At 41.3% G+C, this 23238-nt stretch overlaps 1 protein-coding gene across 1 annotated transcript in view; it reads right to left on the reverse strand.

Moving 5' to 3' along the window:
• Positions 1-23238, reverse strand: part of LOC145410366 (epidermal retinol dehydrogenase 2-like) — a 598304-nt gene that overhangs the window by 198936 nt on the left and 376130 nt on the right. The window contains exon 6 of the mRNA XM_080280518.1: positions 22932-23049. Coding sequence (XP_080136644.1) covers positions 22932-23049 — 118 coding nt within the window. The remainder of the gene's footprint in view (positions 1-22931; positions 23050-23238) is intronic.

Here is a 23238-nt window from a genome sequence, read left to right on the forward strand (position 1 = left end):
CCACGGGATGCGCATGGCACACTCCCGACATCCCCACGGTTATGGGGTTAAAATATACATGGATGGGGTTGTAAAGGAGGTGCAAGGTAGGGCAGTGGATGTGGGGGTGGCTCTAATGAATGAGGGTGAGATTTGGAAGATTCCGGTGTTGCTGTTTGCTGATGATAAAGTATTGCTGAGTGAAGATGAATGGGATTTGCAAGGTTTGCTGAATAAATTTAGGACAGTGTGTAGGAAGAATGAGGATATAAAGGAGCGTTGTGGTGTGGATGTGGATGTGATAGGAAGCGTTATGAGGAACACACTGAGGTGGTTTGGCCATGTGGAGAGGATGGAGGGTCAAAGACTGACGAAGAGAGTGTATGTGAGTGAGGTGGAGGGGGAAAGAGGGAGGGGGAGGCCGAGGATGAGATGGAGAGATGGGGTGGAGAGGTATATGAGAGAGGGGGGTGAGTTGGGAGCAGGGGAGTGAAATGGCGGGGGACAGGGCGACTTGGAGGCGATTTGTTTGTGGCCACCCCAAACGGGATTGAGGCGTCTGGCAATAGATAGATAGATAGTGTAGGAAGAGGAATCTGAAAGTTAATGTAAACAACAGTAAAGTTATGGTGTTTGAAAGGAATGAAGTCACAGAGTGTACAGTGAGGTTGGATGGTGAGGATATGGAGAATGTGAGTGCATTCAAGTACTTGGGTAATGTGATGAGTAAGGATGGACCTTTGGGGGACGAAGTGCGTGAAAGGGTACAGCAGGGAAGGAAGGTTGCTGGTTCACTGAAAGCAGTGATGAGAAATAGGGAGGAGAGTATGGAAGTTAAGAAGTCACTGCATGATAGTATTGTGATCCCTACCCTGACGTATGGAAGTGAGGCATGGACCTTGCAAGAGGGGAACAAGTCAAGAGTGAGAGCAGTGGAAATGAGTTACTTGAGAGGAGCATGTGGAGTGACATGGAGGGACAGGTTGACGAATGAAGAAGTGAAGGAATGTTGTGGGGTGGATGTGGATGTGGTTGAGAAGATTAGGAGAAATACACTGAGGCAGCTTGGACGTGGAGAGAATGGAGAATGAAAGACTGACTATGAGGGTGTATGTAGGTGAGGTGGGGGGAAGGAGAGGGAGGGGTAGACTGAAGAGGTGGAGGGATGGGGTTGAGAGGTATATGAGGGAGAGGAGAGTGAGTTGGGGGGAGGGTAGTTGAATGGTGGGTAACAGAGCGACTTGGAAGCGTTTTGTCTGCGGCCACCCTTTGCGGGATTAGGGCGTCAGGCTATAGATAGATAGATAGATAGACAGATATGTATATATATTAATCATTTCCTGTGGCACCCCACGGGATGCATAGGGCCTCGATGAACTCTCTCCACCAATATTTGTCTCTTGCCATCTCCTTCAGGTCCCACCAACACTCCTCTCCTGCTTCTCTTTTCATTGTCCTCAACCAGGTTTCCCTCGGCCTACCTCTATCTCTTCTTCCTCTAGCAGTCCACTCTGGCACATCCTGTATTAAACTGCCTTCTTTTCTGTATATGTGTCCCAGCCACTTCCAGTGAGACAGTCTCACATATTCATTAACTGGTTCCACTCTCGTAATATCCCTTACTCCTTCGTTTGTAACTCTGTCTTGCCATTTTACTCCAAGAATCCTTCTCAGAATTTTATTCTCAAATCCTAACACTTTCTGATCTGCTGCAATTGTACTGTACCATGACTCATGCCCATAAATTAAAATTGGTCTAACCATGGACTTGTACATTTTCACTTTAGTATGTACCAAAAGCATATTATTATTCCAAACAGATTTCAACATTCCAACAGCTCGTGAAGCCTGTCTAATCCTCTCCTCAATTTCATTGTTTAATGATCCATTAGATGATACAATCGTTCCCAGATGATATTTAAAGTTTTCTACATTCTTCACCACATTATTCCCAATTACACAATCGATTTGGTTCTCCACGTTCATATTAATAATTTCAGTCTTTCTGCAATTTATTACCAATCCCACTTTTTCTCCTTCCTCCACCAGACAATGAAGCACCCTCTGCATCTCATAAATACTTCCGCAAATCAGTACAATATCATCAGCATAGTCCAAATCCATCAGCTTCTTATTTTCTTTCCAGTTAATTCCTGCACCTGTTCTCCTTACAACCTTTCTCATAACATAATCCATAACCAAAACAAACAGCAAAGACGAAAGAACTCCTCCATGAATCACTCCGACCTAACTTGAAATGGATCACTCAAAGAACCACCCACCATTACCTTACAAAAAGTACCTTCATGCAGGCTACTAATAATATTTACAAACTACTCTGGTATACCATAGACTCTCATAGTTTTCAACATAGCTCAACGTGAAACACTATCAAACGCTTTTTCAAAATCCACAAAACACATACTAAGTGGCATTTTCATCTCATTAGCTTCTTGCATTAGACGCCTTACAATAAAAATCTGATCATTACAACCTCGATCATTTCTAAATCCCGCTTGTTCTTCTCTTAAACTTTTGTCAATTACTGGCTCTACTCTGTTCAACAAGATTTTGGAAAAGACTTTCGCAACTACAGGTGTCAAAGTTATCCCCCTCCAATTGCCACACACACTTAAATCTCCCTTTTTTGGTATTTTCATAATCACTCCATTTTTCCCCCCTTCTGGAATTCCACCATTATCCCAAGCCACATTAAAAAGTTTCAAAAGCGCATTCATCAACTCGTCATTTTCCACCTTAAGCATTTCAGGAAATATTCCATCCTCTCTTGGGGCCTTAAAATTCTTTTAACTCCTTTATAGATTTTGCTACCTCTTCCAAGGTTATATCCCTTGTTTCTATCTGCAAATCTCTTTCGGCTGGCAAAATGTCCTCTTCAGTTGGGATTGGTCTATTTAGAACAGATTCCAAGTGCTCTTTCCACCTTCCTTTTATATCCACAGCTTTAGTCATCAAATTACCATTTCTATCTCGTACAGGTATTTCCTTCCTTCTCTTTTCAGTCCCAGTTAACTCCTTTATGACCTGATACGCTGCTCTTGTGCTCTGACCATCATTTTTACTTAATTTAATTTCTGTCTCTGCCTTTTCATCATATTGCCTCCTCTTATCACGTCTAACGAGTCTTTTTACTTTAGAATGTAAACTCCAGTAAATTGCTCTAAGTACTTCAACTACCTGACCATCGACATGTTGTTCTTCACTTCTTAACTTAGCCTCTTTCCTTTTCTGAATTGCATTCCATGTTTCATCTGACATCCATTTTTTCCTTCTCACTTTTCCCTTTTTCTTAATAGTAACCTAAATACTCTCATGCAAAACCTTTTTTACCTCTCTCCACATTTGATTAATATCATTGTCTTCAGATTCCATCAAAGTCTCCAGGACTAGAAACCTGTTCCTACATTCCCACCGAAACATTTCCTTCATGTTCTCATCACTCCTCAGCTCATCAAAATCATAATTATTACCTCCTGTACAATTACCATTAACGTTTCTCTTAAGTTTAATTTTAATCATTGCCACAACAAGTTGATGATCACTACCTATATCTGCCCCCCTCCTTACGCAAACATCTTGCAAATAACTCCTATGCCTTCTGCTAATTGCAATGTGGTCAATCTGGTTACAATATTTACTACATGGTGAAATCCAAGTAGTCTTATGTATTTTTCTATGTTCAAAGATAGTTCCACCAAATATCAGGTCATTTGCCAAACAAAAGTTCCAAATCGCACCCCATTTTCGTTTCTTATACCAACACCCTCCTTACCCATACAATCTTCAAAGCCATCCCTACTACTGCCAACAATCACATTAAAATCACCAATGCAAACTAACACATCATGTCTTGCCACTCTATTCACTACATCCTGCAGCTTCTCATAAAAAGTCATCCTTCATTTCATCAGCAGCCTCATTTGTCGGAGCGTACCCTACAACCATACTAATATTACCATGGTCAGATTATAAGAGAGCAAAAAGCAAGCACTCATTAATTGGTTCAAACTCACATACTGCCTTACAAGCATCTCTACTCAGCAGTAAGCCTACTCCTTGATAATGATTTCCATCACTCCTACCAGAAACCAACATAGTAATACCATCTTCCAAATTCATTTTATCAACTCCAAGCAACCTCGTTTCTGTAAGAGCACAAATATCCATCTTGTATTCCTTGAACACTGAAATAAGTTCTTCCATTTTACCAGCCTGACTGAGAGTTCGAACATTCTAGTTTCCTATTCTTAAGGTTCTTTTTGGATGTATAAACTTATTTCTACACCGTGGGATTCTTAGCACCCCCTGCCCACTTAAGGGCTGCACGGAACTGAGGGCCATTGCTTCGTAACCAGAGTTCATCAAGATTTCTTAGGCAGAAAAATATTTTACCCTGGAGCCAATGCCAGTGGCTTGCAGGAACCAGACAGTGGAGAGAGGAAATTAACTAAATGAAAGTAAAATGCAGAGGGTTTGGACAGACAAAGTACAAGGGAAAGAAAGTGAACAAAAAGAATGTAGATAAAAGTGTCCCTTTTAGTCGCCTCTTACGACAAGCAGGGAATACTGGGGAAGTATTCTATCCCCCCTTCCCCAGGGGAGATATACTGTATACTGTATTTACCTATTTGTATTTACCTATTTGTAGTATACAGGAATTGAGCAATGCTCGTGTTGTCCTGTCTCCATATCCACATTTATCAAGTCTACCTTTACACACATGAATGTTTTTCTCATGCACCACCTCTTTGTCTAAGTCGTTCCAAATATTTAAGTATTTACCTAAAATACCTAATTGTGATATACACGGAATGTACTATGCTCGTGGGTTTCTGTCGCTGTTTCTCAATAAGTCGAATTTAACTTTAAACTCGTTTAAGTTTTTAGACTGGACGATCTCTTTGTCCAGGCTATTCCATAAGTCTATACTTCTGTAAGGAAAGCTATATTTCTTGATATCCTTCAAGCAGCTTGACTTTTTCAATTTCATTCCATGTCCTCTTGTTGCTCTCTTATCCCATACAAACAGATCATCTTTGTCAATTTTATCTACTCCCACCATGGTCCTGAACACTGCAATCATGTCTCCCCTCTTTCTCCTTTCCTCTAACGAAGGCAAATCCAGTTTTTCCAGCCTCTCTCTGTATGACAGGTCTGTCAGACTGGGGACCATCTTGGTTGCTGTTCTTTATATTCTCTCAATCTTGTTTATATCTTTCTTTTTGTGTGGGGACCACACTACCGCTACATATTCTAACCTGGGGCGGATCATGGCCACTATCAATTTTTTCATCATTTCCTCATCCATATAATGAAATGCTACTCTTATGTTAGTCAAGAGCTTATAAGTCTCTCCAACTATCTTGTTAATGTGCTTTTCTGGTGACAAACTATCTTGGACCAGCACTCCCAAATCTTTCTCTTCTCTCCTTTTTGTGATTAATTCATTACCCAAAAAATAATTCAGTGATGGTCTCCTGGTACTTTTACCCATTTCCAATATTTTACATTTCTTTACATTAAATTTCATTTCCCACGTCCGGCTCCAATTGTGTATCCTATCCAAATCCTCCTGCAGTATTATACAATCCTCCTCAACCTCTATCTTCCTCAAGATCTTTAAATCATCAGCAAACAGACTTGCATAACTGTTCACTCCATCTACCATATCATTTACGTAAATCAGGAACATTACTGGCGCCAACACTGAGCCTTGAGGGACTCCACTTGTTACTTCCCTCCATCCAGACATCTTTTCCTTTATTACTGTCCTCATTTGTCTGTCTCTCAAAAAGTCTCTCATCCATTCCAGAAGTTTCCCCTTTAGTCCTCCTATATATTCTAGTTTCCACATTAGTCTCTTATGAGGTACCTTGTCAAAGGCCTTCTCTAAGTCTAAGTACACACAATCCACCCAACCATCTCTCTCCTGTACCACATCAATCGCTCTTGAGTAAAAGCTCAACAAGTTTGAAACACATGACCTTCCACTTCTGAATCCAAACTGACATTCAGCCAAAATATTCATCTCTTACAGATATTTTATCCATCTGTCTTTCAGGATTCTCTCACACAATTTTGCGACCATGCTGGTTAGAGACACTGGTCTATAATTCAGGGGTTCTTCCCTGTTTCCTCCCTTGTAAATTGGTACCACATTTGCCCTCTTCCATTCTTTTGGCACTTTCCCCTCTTCCAGTGAGCATACAATTAAGCTGTGAATTTTATCCGCCAGTTGTTCTCTGCATTCCTTCAGTACCCAATTAGAAATTCCATCAGGTCCTGGGGCTTTCCTTACATCTTGAGTTTCCAGTAATTTATACACTTCCTGTACCTCCACTTTTATATCTTTCATCACCGGAACATTTCTAATCACTCCCTCCCCTTCCACAAGCTCCTTTTCTTTAGTGAAAACTGACTGGAAACGTTTGTTCATTATTTCTGCTTGCATTGCCGCATCCTTAAAGACCTCTCCTTCTACTTTCAGCTTGGTGATTCCTTCCTTTTGTTTCAGTTTGCCATTAACAAATCTATAAAACAGTTTGGGTTCATCCTTGCATTTCTCTATTATACCTTTTTCAAAATTCTTTTCTTCTTCTCTACGTATTCTTGTGTATTCATTTCTTGTTCTTTTATATTCTTCCTTTCTTCTGTCATTCCCTCTCTTTCTCCAATTGTTCCACGCCTTGTCTCTCTCTTTTTTTGCTATCATACACCTTCTATTAAACCACTCCTTTTTCCTGTTTTCTTTCCCTCTTACTCTTGGTACAAATTTTTCCACTCCCAAATTATAGAGGTCTAGAAAGATATCCCACTTCCTCTGTATCTCTCTTGTTTCTCTGAATTTTCTCCAATCCGCATTTTCAAAAAAGTTTCTCAATCCTGTAAAATTTGCTTTGCCAAAATTGTATCTTCCCTGTCTATGAAGCTCGTCTCTTGGCTCGAAGTTTCCTATTAACATCTGGAACTCAATGACCACGTGATCACTTTTTCCCAAAGGACAGAGATATTCCAATGATTCTATTACATCGGGTTCTTTGGTGAACAGTAAATCCAACCTTGCTGGTGTGTCCTCACCTCGAAACCGTGTCTCTTCTTTGACCCATTGCGTCATCACATTATTCATTATTATATTTAATAACATAGTGCCCCACAAATCCTCGCCGCCTCCCGAGTACCATTCCTCCCAGTTCACCTCTTTACAATTAAAGTCACCCACCACAATTATATTATTGCTTTTCTCAATTATTTTTTGCAAGTAGCTAGCCATATCTGACAACATCTCATGGTATTCGTCATCCTTCCATGCTCTCGTCTTTGGGGGAACATACACTACCGCCATCTCTCTCTTAACATTCTCTCCAGTTTCTAATTTCATATATATCACTTCAGCCCTGCCTTCTCCCATTTCCACAGTATCTACATTTATGTTGTTCTTTACTGCTATCATCACTCCTCCTCCCTTTTTTTCTTTTCTATCTTTTCTCCATAGTTTGTATTTACCATCTCCCAAATGAACATCAGTATCTTCTCTTAATTTGGTCTCTACAAAGCACATGACATCAGGTTCATGTTCTCTCAAGAAATCATTAATTTCGATCCTTGTCGATATGAAACCATCAACATTAGTATATATCACCTTCAAATTATTTTTAACATTATTAATACCCTCTTCTCTCCTACTCTCTGTCCGTACCACTTCCTCAACTTCTGATCTTTCACAACCATCCCCCCTAGTTTCCTTCACTTCTATTTCCTTAAATACCATTTCCTTACTTTCATATCCAATACTCTCCAAAAAAAAGTATTATGTTCTTCCTCTGTCCTCTTATCATTTTTTTCCTTTACTTCTTCCTTTAATGATTTTAAAACTTCTCTTTCTTCTTCATTCAGATCTTTTCTTATTATAATATTTTCCATCCCCGCCTCTTTGCTTAATTTCCAGGTCACTTTAAGTATCTCATTTATTACACTTTCTGATGTAAACTTGACTCTCATTGGTCTTGTTTCCCCTTTCTTGTAAGGCCCTATCCTCCTAACTTCCTCAATTTCTTTTACCCACTTGTCTCCTTCGGGGTCAATCTTGCCTAATATTCCTCTCACCATGTTCGTGTCTCTCTCGAGTCTTACGAACCTAACCTTTTCTTCCTCTTCCCTGTTTCCAAATACTACCACACATCTGTTCCTTTCTACAGTTTCTCTCACTATTTTCTCTTTTTTCTTCAGTATTTTCACTACATTTTCTTCCATTTCTTTCTTGTTCACTTCCCTTTCTTCCTGGATGATCTCTCTTAAGCTGACCACTTCTTTCTGTTCTTCTTCTACGTGTGCCCACTTTGCCTTATGTTCTTCTAATACATTACTCACCTTCTCCGTTTCATTAGTACTCTCTTCTAGTTTCCTCCCCAGTTCAACATTTTCCCGCTTCAAATTCCTAATCTCTTCATTGGCTGTTTCTTTGGACTGGATCAGACTCTGTATGGTGGTTTCTGTATTTACTGACACAACCTTTATCACTAGATTCTCTACTTTCTTTTCGAGTTCACTAATCCTCATAATTAATGTTTTCACCAGGTCCATGACATTGGTATTAGCATCAAATCCTTGAAATTCCATTCCCTCACTGTTTACATTTTCGGCCATGTTTAATGTACCGGTAAAGTACCAAAACAGCTGTTACCGAATAAACTACAAACATACATGTATACTATAGCCAACAAATCTTTACATTTTTGGTAGTCTACTAACTTTCATTATTTTAAATTTAAAGAAAGACCCTAGGAGACAGGACAGACAAAATTCCTGAAACTACTCAAGGTTAGGAGCGATGGCAGGGACGTCTGCTCTCTCCGGCTGTTCGTGTGTGTGTGTGTGTGTGTGTGTGTGTGTGTATATATATATATATATATATATATATATATATATTTTTTTTTCTGCAAAGAAGTCTGTAAATTGTTCCAGGGAAAAAAAAAAAAAGTTCCCTCCAAGAAAAAAAAAAAAAACATAATCCAATCCTACACTGCCCCATGAGGAGCATAGGAGCCCGGGGCTAGGCAGTTGGTCCTGATATTTAAGATGAGAGTGCCAAATTCAGGAACTGTTCATTCTGAGACGTCCAGACAAAATGCGTTTGAAAGATTGGAGATCATAGGCAGTAGGAAATACAGACAGAAGGAGGCAGTTCCAGAGTTGACTTGTTGCATACATGAAGGACTGGGAGTAACAGTTATCTCTTGCATTACAGAGTTGGACAGAAAAGGGATGAGAGTTCATTGCTAGAAGGGTGCTATGCGTCCGCCGTAATAAAGGAGGGATGCAAGAAACAGTTCAGATGAGCAGTGACCATTAAACTAGCAATAGAAATGAGATAAAGATGTAACAGTACAGCGAAGGTACAGAGATTGAAGACGAGACGAAAAGCCTTCTACTCACCTTGTTGAGAAGAGCTGTGTGTGGGGAGCCTCCCCACACTTGGGAGTTGTACTCTACACAGGGGCGAATAAAACCCATACCAGTATATAAAGTCAACAATTGTGCAGGGGTAAAGAAGGGATGGAGTCAGCTTTGCACACCTAATCTCTTGGATGCAGATTTTCAATCTATCTATCTATTGCCAGACGCCATAATCCCGAAAGGGGTGGCCATTTGACTTTGAGTTATTTGTTTTACGGGGAAGGGAACTAACCCTCCACCAATCCACTTGCTGACATGTAGGGAGCACGTATGGTTTGATTATATGGTTACCACCCAGTGTTGTAAATGGTTTCCGGGCTTAATGCAGATTTCACAAGAGGTAATACTGTCTTTCCGAGATAAATCCCGAGATAATGAAACCCAAAGTATGTTTAAAGATGATGCAGGATTAAACTGGATATTGTTAAAAATGGAAGATTTTGTCGGGTTGATAGATGTAAGGATTGAGCTTTTGATGCATTAAAAACAACAACATTACTTTTACCCCAATCAGAGATATGAGCCAATTCAGACATTAGGTGTGCCATAGCCTCATCCCTTGTTTGTTGATGTAACTGCTGAGTTGGATGCTGTGGGAAGGGAATGGGAATGTGAAGGGTGGAGCCATCAGCGCATGAGTAGATTGGATTAGGTGCACTCCTTGGAAAGTCATTGATGAACAAATGGAAAAGTGTTGGTGATAGGACAGAGCCATGTGGAACACCCCTACTGATAGCTCTAGAAGAACGGAGGCCGTTTACAGCAGCATCTACAGAATGTCCAGAAAGGATGATAAAGACACAGATAGAAGGATAGTAACTGTAAGAGGGCAGTTTGGAAATTAAAGATTTATGCCAAGCTTGATCGAAAGCCTTTGAGATGTCAAGTGCAATGGCAATGCTTTTGCCAAAGTCCCAAAAGGAGGATGACCATGTGTTTGAAAGGTAGGTGAGAAGATCGCCAGTGCAGCATCCCTGGCGGAACCCATACTGACCATTGGAAAGAAGATTGTGACAGGAAAGATGCTTTAAAAATTTTTTGTTACAAACAGACTCAAAAACTTTTGAAATGCAGGATTTTAAAGTAACTGGGCGATAGTTGGAGGGTTGGGAATGGTCACCCTTCTTTGAGACAGGTTGAATGAGAGCAAACTTCCAGCAAGAAGGAGAGGTACAAGTTGATGGGCAAAGGCGAAAGTGTTTACCTAGGCAGGGTGTAAGTACAGAAACACAGTTCTTGAGGACAACAGGAGGGACTCCATCAGGCTATATGCCTTCTTAGTAATGAGGTCAGTGATGGCAGAGAATACATCAACTGAAGAAATTATAATGTCAGCAATGAGGAAGTAAAAAAGAGGAAGTGATGGAGGAAGAGTGATGGAATCGTCTAAGGCAGAATTGGAGGAGAAAAGTCTGAGAGAAGGGTTCTGCTTTATCAGTAGAAGAAACAGCTACAGAGCCATCAGGATGGAAAAGAAGACGGAAGGATGATGAGGTGAAGTTATTAGAAAGGTTATTGGCAAGGTGTCAGAAGGAGTGGGAAGAATTCAACTTGGAGGGTTCAGAGCATTTAGTAAGGATGAAATTATTTTTAGAAGAGCAAAGAACAGATTTCGCACGATTCTGGGCAGAAACACAGAAGAGATGAGAATCAGGAGTGAGTTGGCTCCAGTACCTTTTGTAGGCCTTCTCGTTGTTGTGGACAGCATTAGAACAAGAATGGTTAAACTAAGGATTTTTTGCATTAGTCAAAGGATATGAGAAAGGAATGAATGCTTCCATGACCGAAAGAATAACCTCCGTAATGCACATGGGACACACGGATGGCTCTCGGACATGGAAGATATAATCATTCCTAGGAAAATCAGAGAAATACTGCCTGAAAGCCTCCCAATCAGCAGCTCCAAAGTGCCACAACCAATGTTTTTTGGAGGATCCACAGGCTGTACTGGAGCGACAGGACAGGTTAAGGTGATAAGGTTGTGACTGGAGGAGCCAAATGGAGAGAAAAGATTAACAGCATAAGCAGAAGGATTAGTTTTAAGGAAAAGGTTATGTATGTTGAAATTCTCTCCAAAGAGGTCAGGGATGCGGGTAGGGTGCTGGGCAAGTTGCTCTAGGTCATTAAGGATAGAAAAGATGTAAGCTAACACCTAATCCTTAAGTAACATGCAGTTGAGTGACACGTTTTTGTTCTAACACCCTCAGCATAATGAGACAGGTTATATCAACATGAAGAAAAACTTGAGCTCACACGGGAGGTCAGCTGGCATGGCAACAAAATCTGAAAGTCATGCAAGGTGACGTCACCCTCTAGACTCGCCACAATTAGCGGCTCACATTTGGGTACCTTTCCTCGATACACTCGAGGCCGTATGGTTATACAGAAATTTATGGGTTTTGCAATTTCAGGGGATGAAATGGAACAAAAATATATGCTAATCAGAACAGAAAACTTTCATCCATTTGTTATCACAAGTTTGCATTCAATTTTACATTCTTTGTTTGAGTTCATGCTTCCCAACACATTTCAGACCAACTGAGCATACTGTATGGTTATCAGTCCATTCTCGCACCTCACCTAGTTCTACCCCACACTCATAATGGGTTTTGCATTTTTAAGGGACAAAATGGAACAAAAAAGTTTGCTAATTAGAAAAAAAAAATACTGTACTCTTTCATCCAAGTGTTCTCATAAGTTATCATCCAGTTCCACATTCTTTGTTCAATGTTGTGCTTCCTGACACATTTCCTACCCAAGGTCAATATGACCACCAGGTCTCCCATCCAGTGGTACTGTGCGGACGTGGTGACATCACTGCGTGGTGGACTGTCACCTTTCGTTTATCTCTCTACTCCCCCCACTCACTCCCCGGCCTCTGCCCCAGTCACCTTTCTTGTGACAGCTATCGGAAAGAGGTAGAGGCAGACATACTGTGATCCCAAGCTTTTTTTTTTTTTTTTTTTTTTTTAAATAATCTATTCAGTACCATGCTGGCTTTTATTATTTTGTTCTAGTTATCATCATATGAATTTACCCAGATTGGAAAGAAGCTGCGGGTGTGACAGGGGTAATGGAGTTAGCTAAAGTATAATGAGAATGATGTAATGGTGATGAAGAGTTAATTAACTTTTTCTGTGCTCTCACTATACTTTCATCTCCCTTCATTTCCTTGGACAATCATGCATTCCATGTTTTAACATACAGTAATCCCCATACTATCCAGATGCCCACTTTCCAGACACCCCACTTACCGGACATTTTGGTCCCAGGATTGAATATTCCCCAAATTGCCCAAAAATCACAAAAAATTTGAAAAAAATCCGACTTTTTTCCCCCCCCCGTAATTTGAACTCGGAGCATGCAGCGTGGACCAGCTGTGTTTTGGTGCGTAGTTCCACTGCTGTCCGCTAAAGTGCCCCTGCATCCTCCCCACTTACCGCCCGTCTCTTGTTGTGAGTGCGTGCTCATCATCATGGCCACCCACTTGCTCGCTTTTGTGGTAGTACCCTACTTGCTGCAGGCTCTCCTGCTGCTCTCCTGCCTCTTGTTAGTGTGTGTGATGATGGTCCCGCCTCCTGAGAAGAGGAACCAAGTGGTTTTGACTCTGGAGAAGAAACGGGAGATATTGGACAAGGTGGACGCAGGATGGTAGACGTCACATATCCTCCGTGAATTCAACCTGGCCTGATCTACTTTGTTTAATATCAAGAGATCCCGTGACAAACTCATGAAGTACACAGCTGACTTCTTGTTGAAGAACAAACGCAACGTTGGGAGGAAGATGATGTTTACTCCCCAGTATGCTGATGTCGACCGCTCCACGTTGATTTGGTATCGACAACAACATGCTGCTGGTGTACTGGTGCATGGTATAGAGCTGATGGCTGCTGCTGAGAAGTTCGCAAGGTTTCACGACGCCCTAGACTTCAAGGTATCTGAGGATTGGCTCTTCGTGTTCAAGTTATGACATGGTCTTACCAACCGTAAGTCTCATGGCAAAGCTTTGGACGCCAACGAGGATGGAGTGGAGGAGTTTCGGCACAAGGTGAAGGGCTTGATCGACAGGAAGAGCCTCACTCTCGGTCAAGTCTACAATGCTGACGAAACTGGTTTATTCTATTGCTCTTTGCCAACAAACACTCTAGCTGAGGAGACGGAGAAGCGTATACCTGGCCGCAAGCTCTCCAAGCAACAGATATCTGCTTTGTGTTGTGCCATGCTAACAGCATGCACTGGCTCAAGACCGTTATTGTTGGCCGTGCAAAGCAGCCTCGGTGTCTTCGTGGGGTGATGGATGTCCTTCCTGTCGTTTGGTACCATTCTTTGAAGGCATGGTTCACTGCCCAGATCTTCAAAGACTGGTTCCACCGCCATTTTGCCAAGGAGGTCATCCATTACCAGATGGAGAAACTGGGAATCCCATGCGACCAGGTAAAGGCCCTCCTTCTCTTGGATAATGTACCTGCCCACCCATGCGACAAGGACTTGGTGGCCGAGAATGGCTGCATTAGGTGCATGTTTATGCCACCTAATACGACTGCTCTCATCCAACCAATGGACCAAGGAGTGATCGTGGAAACAAAGAGGCTATACCGAAGGAAGTTCCCGGACGAGGTGATGGTTGATCTTGAGGACAAGGATGAGCACAGGGAGGGACGGAACATGCAAGGCCGGTGGACTTTGGAAAACCTTCACCACTACAACATCAAGTCTGCAATCTACAACTGGGCCAGTGCATGGAAGAAAGTTCCTGCCAAGACTCTAGAAAATGGTTGTTTTCGTCTGCTTCTCGGAATGGACGTGAAGCACGATTTCCTAGGTTTTGACGTGGATAACTTCCATGCACGTCTACATGCGCATGGCGACGATGGTGATGTGGATGAAGTGCGTGAGTGGTTGGATGACAACAAGGGCGATCCTGGGTATCAGACCATGTCTGATATTGAGATCGCATCTTCAATTGCAGGTGTCAGTACCCAGCTTGAAGATTTCAACAAGGACGGTGATGATGATGTGGACTCCTCTCAGCGTGACACTACTCCAGCCATCCCCAAGCTCAGCGCACTCCAGGAACACGTAGAGTTCGTTCTCGACTACCTGGAACACCCGGACTGCGACAGGGAGATGAGGCCTCTGGGACTTGTGGAGGAAACGCGCGCTTTCAGACAGCACATCATTAATCGCCAAAATCGTCGTTCCTTGCGTCAATCAATCATTGACAGCTTTTTCAGACCCGTGACCCCCACTGTGCCCAGTCCTGGCTCCACACCATTGCCTCCCCAAGACAGGCCCTCATCCTCCGAGCCACAGCCCAGCACATCAGGCATGGTGAAGTCGCCACTGGACGTGAGTTTACGCCTCTCTTCAGAGTCGTCTGCAGTGGGTACTCCATCACCACGACCCAGTGACGCACCCCAAGGCCATCTGCATCAGCTACTCTCAGACTCTGACAGTGAATAAACAGCAAGCACTCGTCACTAGACCACACAGGAATTTAGTGTTGTGCAGTGAAAAAAAACAGTGTGCAGTGTTAAGAAATTAGATTTCTGAGTGCAAAGACTAAAGTGCAGAGTGCAACACTGATTTTATTGATGTACAATGGAGCGCAAATTAGACTAGAGTGTGTAGTGTTAAGAAAATGGATTTATGAGTGCAAGGACTTTAAGTGCAGAGTGCAACACTTATTTCATTAAGGTACAATGAAGTGCAAGTAAGACCAGAGTGCACAGTGTTAAGAAAATGGAATTATGAGTGCAAATGACTAAGTTCAGTGCAAGACTTCATGTACTGTGTACTGCAGGCGCTTCAGGTACTCCTTTTTACTGTTAGAGTCTGAGAGGAGGTGGGTTATTCATCGAGATGGCCAGTGACTTATTGTAAGTACCCAGAATGTTTCATATTGTACTGTATTTTCCATACTTACCTCTAAAACCTCATTTCACTCTTTTATGTCCCTTATTGGTGTGAATAGGGTCTTAGGTGCTATGCATGTCCAGTAGGGAGGTGTTTTTCTCAGTTAGGATAGGTCAGGGTCCATAAGTACCAGTCCAGGAGCCAGGGACTTGTTGTAAGTACCCAGAATGTTTAATATTTTATATACTCACCTCTAAAACCTTTTTCTATGGTTCTTTTGCACTTATTTCATTCTTTTATGTCCCTTATTGGTGTGAATTGGGTCTTAAATAGGTGCTATGCATGTCCAGTAGGGAGATGTATAGGTGTTTTTCTGAGTCAGGCTAGGTTAGGGTCCATAAGTACAAGTCCAGGAGGCTGGGGCCCACTATCCGGACAGGACCACTCTCCAGACATGCCTTTGGCTCTATTACATCGGATAGTAGAGGGATTACTGTAGTTAAGTGGAGCATGGAAGCTGAAGTTAGGGTATATAATTTGCAAATGCAATACATTTTCATCTATTATAGTACTGCTAAGCATGTTTCTATTATATACAGAGAGAGAGAGAGAATTTTAAGCTTCAGTCAAAGCCTCATTAAACAGAGACCTGACAGAAAAAGGGAGTGACGCGAGACAAAGGAGGTAGAGGAAGGAAAAGTGGGGGGATAGTTGCCAAACACTTCCAGAATACTAAACACCCCAAATCAATTTAATCCTATTGTATAAAAATACCTATTAGTATGCACATCAGTTCAAACAGTAAAGGTGATTGCTAAGCTTATCATTTAAAACTGCCTTGCCATGGGTGGGTGATGAAACAGTTATTATGGAGAAATATGAACATTAGAAACTTACTTGACCAGTTACCAATTATATATTGCAACCCTTTATACCCAAAGAATTACACCCAAACACTGCACAACTGCAAGGCATTTTTACACTCTTGGCACATTATATCCAGAGGACTGCTGACAACAGAGACTAGAGAGAGATAACCTGTCTGACCTCTGACCTCCCAACAACTGAGCCTGTTCATCACTGGCTGGCAACCGATTCTAAGGTGTGTCCATGCCATGACAGTGTGTGTGAGCTGGACACAAATTTGCCCTTGCATGACAAGACCTGTTATTCTTTTTGGCCTTGTTCCAACTGACTGAGCATATGGTTATCAATCTTTTCTCACGCCTCACCTAGTTCTACCCCACACTCATAATGGGTTTTGCAGTTCTAGGGGACAAAATGGAACAAAAATGTTTGCTAATTGGAAAAATAATAACTTTCATCCAGGTGTTCTCATAAGTTGTTCAGTTCCACATTTTTCATTCGATTTTGCCCTTCCAACACATTTTGGACCGACTAAGCATAAGGTTATCAAGTCCTTTCTTGCGTCTCACCAACTGTACCCCACAATCATATGAGTTTCGTAGTTTTAGGGGACGAAACTGAACGAAAATGCTTGCTAATAAAAAAAAAAATAACTCATCCATGTGTTCCCGTAAGTTAGCGTTCAGTTCCACATTTCACATTTTTTTTTCTGATAGTCTGTTATATTTTTCTGATTATATCTGGATGGTAAATAAATGTTTCATGCAAAATCTGTTTCTCTGTTGTTTTTAGGTATGTTCCACAGTGTCAACTCTTTTGATTCATCAGGGTGGTGGAAGAGCCTGTCCTTACCTGTGTTTAACCAAACTTAATCCAGCTTAACTGTACCTAATAATTTAATCTAAGCTAACCTAACCTAACTTAGCATCCAGTTGGGAAGTTGGGAAATGAAAACCATCTTTGAGTATGTCAAGACAGACAATCATGGGTATGGCTTAAGGAACATGATGATAAAAAGTGGGAAATTTTTCAGCTGGAAAAGGTAATTTACAACCCTGTAAATACAGTAGTCAGAAAAATACAGAACAGTTAGAAAAATACAGAAAACAAACTGGAGGAATATGAACTGAATTGGTAAGGTCCTTCTAGTAAGTAATGCGTACGTTTACTGAAATGGTAAAAAAGCATGGCATGAATGAAAGCATCATCAGAATGATTTGGAAGGACCGGGAGAAGATAAAGAAGATCGTGCGTGGGAACCCTGGTGATGTGAGCCTGACAGCAGTGAAAGTTCATACTGTATGTTGTCCTGCAGCTGACTGAGAAGTTCTTAGGGTGTTATGTGGAGGATCAGAGAAAGTCTGGCAGTTTTAGGGGACGAAATGGAATGAAAATGTTTACTATCCAGAAAAAAAATTACTCTTTCATCCATGTGTTCTCGTGAATTAGTGTTCAGTTTCACATTCTTCATTCGATATCATGCTTCCCAACACATTTTGGACTGACTGAGCAGTTAAGTCATATGCTTAGTCAGTCCAAAATGTGTTGGGAAGCGCAATATCAAACGAAAATTGTGAAACTGTACGTTAACTCACGAGAACACACGGATGAAAGAGTAATTTTTTCTGGTAAACACATTTTCGTTCTATTTCATCCCCCCAAACTGCCAGACCCATAAATTTTTGTCTCAGCATACAGCCTAATGTCTTTCCCAAAGGCCACATGATACAAGAGATGGTGAAACTTTGACAACAACATTGAGGATGGGGGGGGCCACAGGGTGAGTGCTGGGGAGCTCTTTATCAACCCAACTTTTGCTTTGTTAATACCGTATTTCGCGGCATGTAAGACGCAGCATTGTGAAAGACGCACCCTAATTCTGGCAGGGCAGTTCTGTGAAAAAAAAGTTTGCCCCAACCAAGACTGCAGTAAGGTTTCTTGATAAGAGCCATTACCACACAGATACACACTCACCTTTCAGAATCTATTCATTACTTATCATCAGCCTTTGGTTTCTTTTTTGATATACAAAGAATGGTACAGGAAAAGAAAACAATGCCCCTTCTTGACAAAACGTGACTGATATGAGCCACTATCACTTAGATACAACACTCACCTTTCAGAATCTATTCAGTACTGCTCATCATCCTTTAGTTTCTTCTTTTATGTACAAAGAATGATACAGGAAAAGAGAAAACAAAACCCCATCTTAACAAAACGTGACTTCAAACCACGAGGCCATCTCAACTTTGTTGATAAAAATGTATCAGTAAACTGATCTAAACACTGTTTTTAATATTTTATGAATTTAAAACCACAAATGAAGTCAATAAACTCTATTCTTTCATTCACTGACGAAAACATAAAATACAATGAATGTTCACATCAGTTCATTTATCCTAAAAGAACCCCGTCATATTCCACACCTGTTACGGAATTTCCTCACATTGCCTTGACTCAAGCACAATATCAGATGACTACCATCATTAATCATGCACTCTAACTAACCTGTAATTACCTCCACAAATAATATAAAAAGGTAGCACTTGTAAATACACAAATTACAATGTTTTACAACCAAAGTTCAATATAGCAAGGCTGCTTGGGAACAGGATAGACAGCTGTTTTTACTCTTTTCTCTCAGTATCACTCCTTCACTGTCAGCTATGTTTGCCTTGCAGCATCAACAATTAAAAATGTATGCTTCACTGATCATAATTTACTATAAACATTCATTTCAAAACATACTATGGTGAAAACATCCATTGTTACACCTTAGTAACACTGCTGCCTCCCAGTCGCTAGACAGCAGTCTCTACCCCTTCCTCTCAGTATCACTTCCTCACTGTCAGCGATGTTTCCCTTGCAGCATCAACAGTTAAAAATACGTTCTTCACTGATCACAATTTACTAAAAACAGACATTCATCTCAAAACATGTCGAGAATGGTGAAACTATCTCTTAGCAACACTGCTGCATCCCAAGCGCTAGACAACTGGCTCAACCCTCTTCTCCCAGTATCACTCCCTTACTGTCAGCTGTTTTCCTTGCAGCATCAACAATTAAAAATGCATATTTCTCTTACCAGAATTTGCTAAAAACAGACATCCATCTCAAAACATTCGAGTACTGTGAAAACATCCATTTTTGGTCTTAACACTGCTGCCTCCTAGTCGCTATGGTACACACACACACACGCACACATGTACACACCACATGCAACATTCGCTCACCTCTGAAACATTTACATCAGTCCGTTTTGGAGTACCCAGTGGCTTTATTATATGCCAAAAACATCAAAATGTATTTGGTTGTTCAATATAAATATCATCACTTAAGGACATGAAACATCTCAAACAATTTATTCATCCAAACATCGTCAGTGCAAGACTAAAGGTGTACAGCACCATTGATCCTAAATTTTCCATGGTTGCATCTGTCATGATCACCTAAAACCTATATTCACTTCATATTACTGACATGGTGAAAATTTCACTCGTCTTCAAATCCTGAGAATTCATCACTACTTCCCCCGAGTCCTGAAGCATCACTGGAAGTCATCACCACAGTCATCATCACTGTTTCACTGTCACTTTCATACAGTAAATGGTCCTCAGTACCATCCATTGAATTGCTTATACCACACTTCATACGATTTTAACTTGGCAATCGTTTTAACTGAGCACAGGCGATATTCAGACTTGGGGCATTTGATACAGCCCACATTAACCTCCTCAGTACATGTTTCCTGAACTGAATAAAATCATATGGCGAGCATGAATAAACTACCCTATAAAATACATTGCTGGGCTGAAGGGATTATAATAAGCGGATTATCAGTTCCCTAGCCTGACTCTTCCCACTTCTACTTCCTTAACTACACCCACACCAAACTCTCACCTACACCTTAGGATTCTGGTCGTTTCGGCCGTAACGTCCAAAATGGCAAATGATTTTACAACCTAACCTAACCTAACCTAACCTAACAAATTTGGACGTTACGGCCTAAATGATCCATATTGCCGATCATGAGAGCTTTGCTTAGGCAGCAGAGATGCAGAGAGTGAACGTTGTCAATCATTCTGATCGCTTCGTCTGCTAAGAATACAGCAGAAATGGCGGACGCTGATATGAATGCCCGTCAGGCACTGCTATTTCAGATATTGCATCAGTTATGCTACTCAGTGAATTTTATCCTATTTTCATAACAAAATACTGTAATTGGGTGTGCCCTGAGTTGCATAGACATTGCTAAAGTACTTCACTTAGCTGAAAAAGTGAAGCTGTAACTTCATTAGCTTGCTAGAGTAGGGTGTACGCTAGACACTAAACTGCTAAGTTGCTAAACCGCTAAACCCCTTGACGGTATTGGAGTTGAGCTGAAAACAATCCCGTGAATGCTTTGTGTTCTTGAACTTGCATGTTTTAATATCTGCTGCATATATACACTCACAAAATATCACAAAAGTAACTGACCTAATTAGGGTTACTGAATTTCCATACGTGACAAAAGTCAGTTTTGATGACTTGGCAGTTTCACTAGCCAGCATCTCTCCAGCATGATTGCTTTGCTAGTTAGTGAATGGATGGCAAGCAAAGTGGTCATGATTGCCTTTCAGAAGGTTAGCAGACGGTTCACCAGTGAGCACGTTAGCTTGCTAGAGTAGGGTGTACGCTAGACACTAAACTGCTAAGTTGCTAAACCGCTAAACCCCTTGACGGTATTGGCCATTTGAGCTGAAAACAAACCGTGAATGCTTTGTGTCTTTGAACTTGCGTGTTTTAATATCTGCTGCATATATACACTCACAAAATGTCACAAAAGTAACTGACCTAATTAGGGTTACTGTATTTCCATACGTGACGAAAGTCTGTTTTGATGACTTGGCAGTTTCACTAGCCAGCATCTCTCCAGTATGATTGCTTTGCTCGTTAGTGAATGGATGGCAAGCAAAGTGGTCATGATTGCCTTTCAGAAGGTTAGCAGACAGTTCACCAGTGATCATGTACGTTAGCTTGCTGGAATAGTGTGGATGCTAAACTGTTAAATTGCCAAACCGCTAAATACCTTCACGATCATCACGATGTTAGCCAGTTGTGCTGTAAATAAACCCGCGAAAGTTTTATGTGTTTCTGATCTCGGGTGTTTCTTAAATCTGCTGCATATACACACTAGTGTATATTATTTTTAAAAATAAAATCAAGTCTGCATACTGTAGAAAACACCTGTGGTTGCTAAGCATTGAGATGATCATCTTTATAAGAGTTTCTTCTCAGTGAAGCCTAACTAACCTGCCTTAGTCTAACGTGCAGGACGCATGGGGATATTTTAAGGTAACTTTGAGACAAAAAAGTGCGTCTTATATGCCGCGAAATACGGTACTATTTCCAATACCACTGATGTTCTTAATTACAGTAGTTACATCTCTTTCTGTGTTTTACCTGAGGGTGTCTTTAAATAGCAGGTAATTTACATAGGGTAGGGTGATAAGAAGAGGTAAAAGTGAAAGTTTTGGAAAGTTCCTGGAACACACTGAACCATTAGCCATTTAACCGCGGGTGTCATCCCAGAATGACATTGCAAAAACTGGACCAAACCGCGGATGTCATTCTCGAATGTTTGTGAATATTTTGAATACCGCGCGTTTTTTCCGTGCGCCAATTGTTTCAAGGGAGAGTAGCTATTAAGTTCTTTCACTCCAGCCGACCCCCACCTCCCTCCTCCCACCCCCCGGGCCCCCACCTCCCACCCCCCGGGCCCCCCCACCCCACCCCTGACCAAACACGCATCAGTATCTGTCCAGCTGTGTGAGTGACAACACCACTGATGTGGCAGTGAAGTGCGGGCAATTACAGTGCCTTTTACCTGCCTCACTGAACACAGAGTGGGTGTTTATCGTATGTGCAGTGTTCATATATGTTTATAGTATTATTATCAGAATGAGGTTGGCATTTGGTAATGGTGTGTGAGTGAAAAATAGTGATTACAACACCGCTGATGTGGCAGTGAAGTGCGGGCAATTACAGTGCCTTTTACCTGCCTCACTGAACACAGAGTGGGTGTTTATCGTATGTGCAGTGTTCATATATGTTTATAGTATTATTATCAGAATGAGGTTGGCATTTGGTAATGGTGTGTGAGCGAAAAATAGTGATTTTAGATTGCTCACTTCTAATGGCACTGCCCATCCAGTGATAGTCAACGAAATCATGAAACCTACATCATTGCAAACCTGAAGGTTAGTACTTTCTAATGGTACCTTATTTTTCGCTCTAGATTTATCCTGTGCAGAGTTATAAAGGTTTAAAGTTTGTTTACATTTTGACTGGAACGCCCGCGGGAGAGGCCAGTCGGGGCAAAACAATGCCTGCGGTTAAAGGGTTAAACATGCAAACATATTGTCTGAGTGGCACAAGTTTTGAGTGCCATGGTCCTTGTCCAGTCCCTACTGCCCATGGTACTTGAGGACTGAGTGTAAATGGAAAACGCGTAATTCGTATCAACTCACCATATTACACACTTTTTTCAGATTCATAAATAATATACCTTGAAGTCTTTGCATGCTTTTCCCACTACATTCCTTACTAAACGTATGCCACATATATTCTACTACTCCAAAACCCAGATGTTCATCACTTATGCAGTATAATATATTATACTTATTACCTTCTCTGCAGTTATATACTGTATTCCTCTTCTGGAGAATCTAACACACCCAAAGCCATACAAAGTTACAAAAGGAAGCAAAAGGTACCTGATACGTGGTTTCTTGGCCAGCCCTGTGTCAATTACAAAGGGGTGAACACAAGTGAGGCGGATGTTGGGGTGGCGATCTGCATACCTCAGCTCCTCTGTTAGTCCATCCATCAATCCTATGAAAACAGAGCAATTTTCACTTATCTCATGGTTCATATAGTCCAGCACCATACTCAACAAACAGTATACATTCAGCTACAAAAGCCAGATGCTCCCACAAATCTTTTGTATATATTATATTAGTCCCTGCCAAGCTGCAGACTTCATATGAGGCAAAATGAAGGTCAGCACATGACATGCTGCAT

Source organism: Coenobita brevimanus, chromosome 85 (assembly GCF_032717465.1).
Source record: "Coenobita brevimanus isolate Jiangsu-jjx chromosome 85, ASM3271746v2, whole genome shotgun sequence".
NCBI classification, from domain to species: Eukaryota; Metazoa; Arthropoda; class Malacostraca; order Decapoda; family Coenobitidae; genus Coenobita; species Coenobita brevimanus.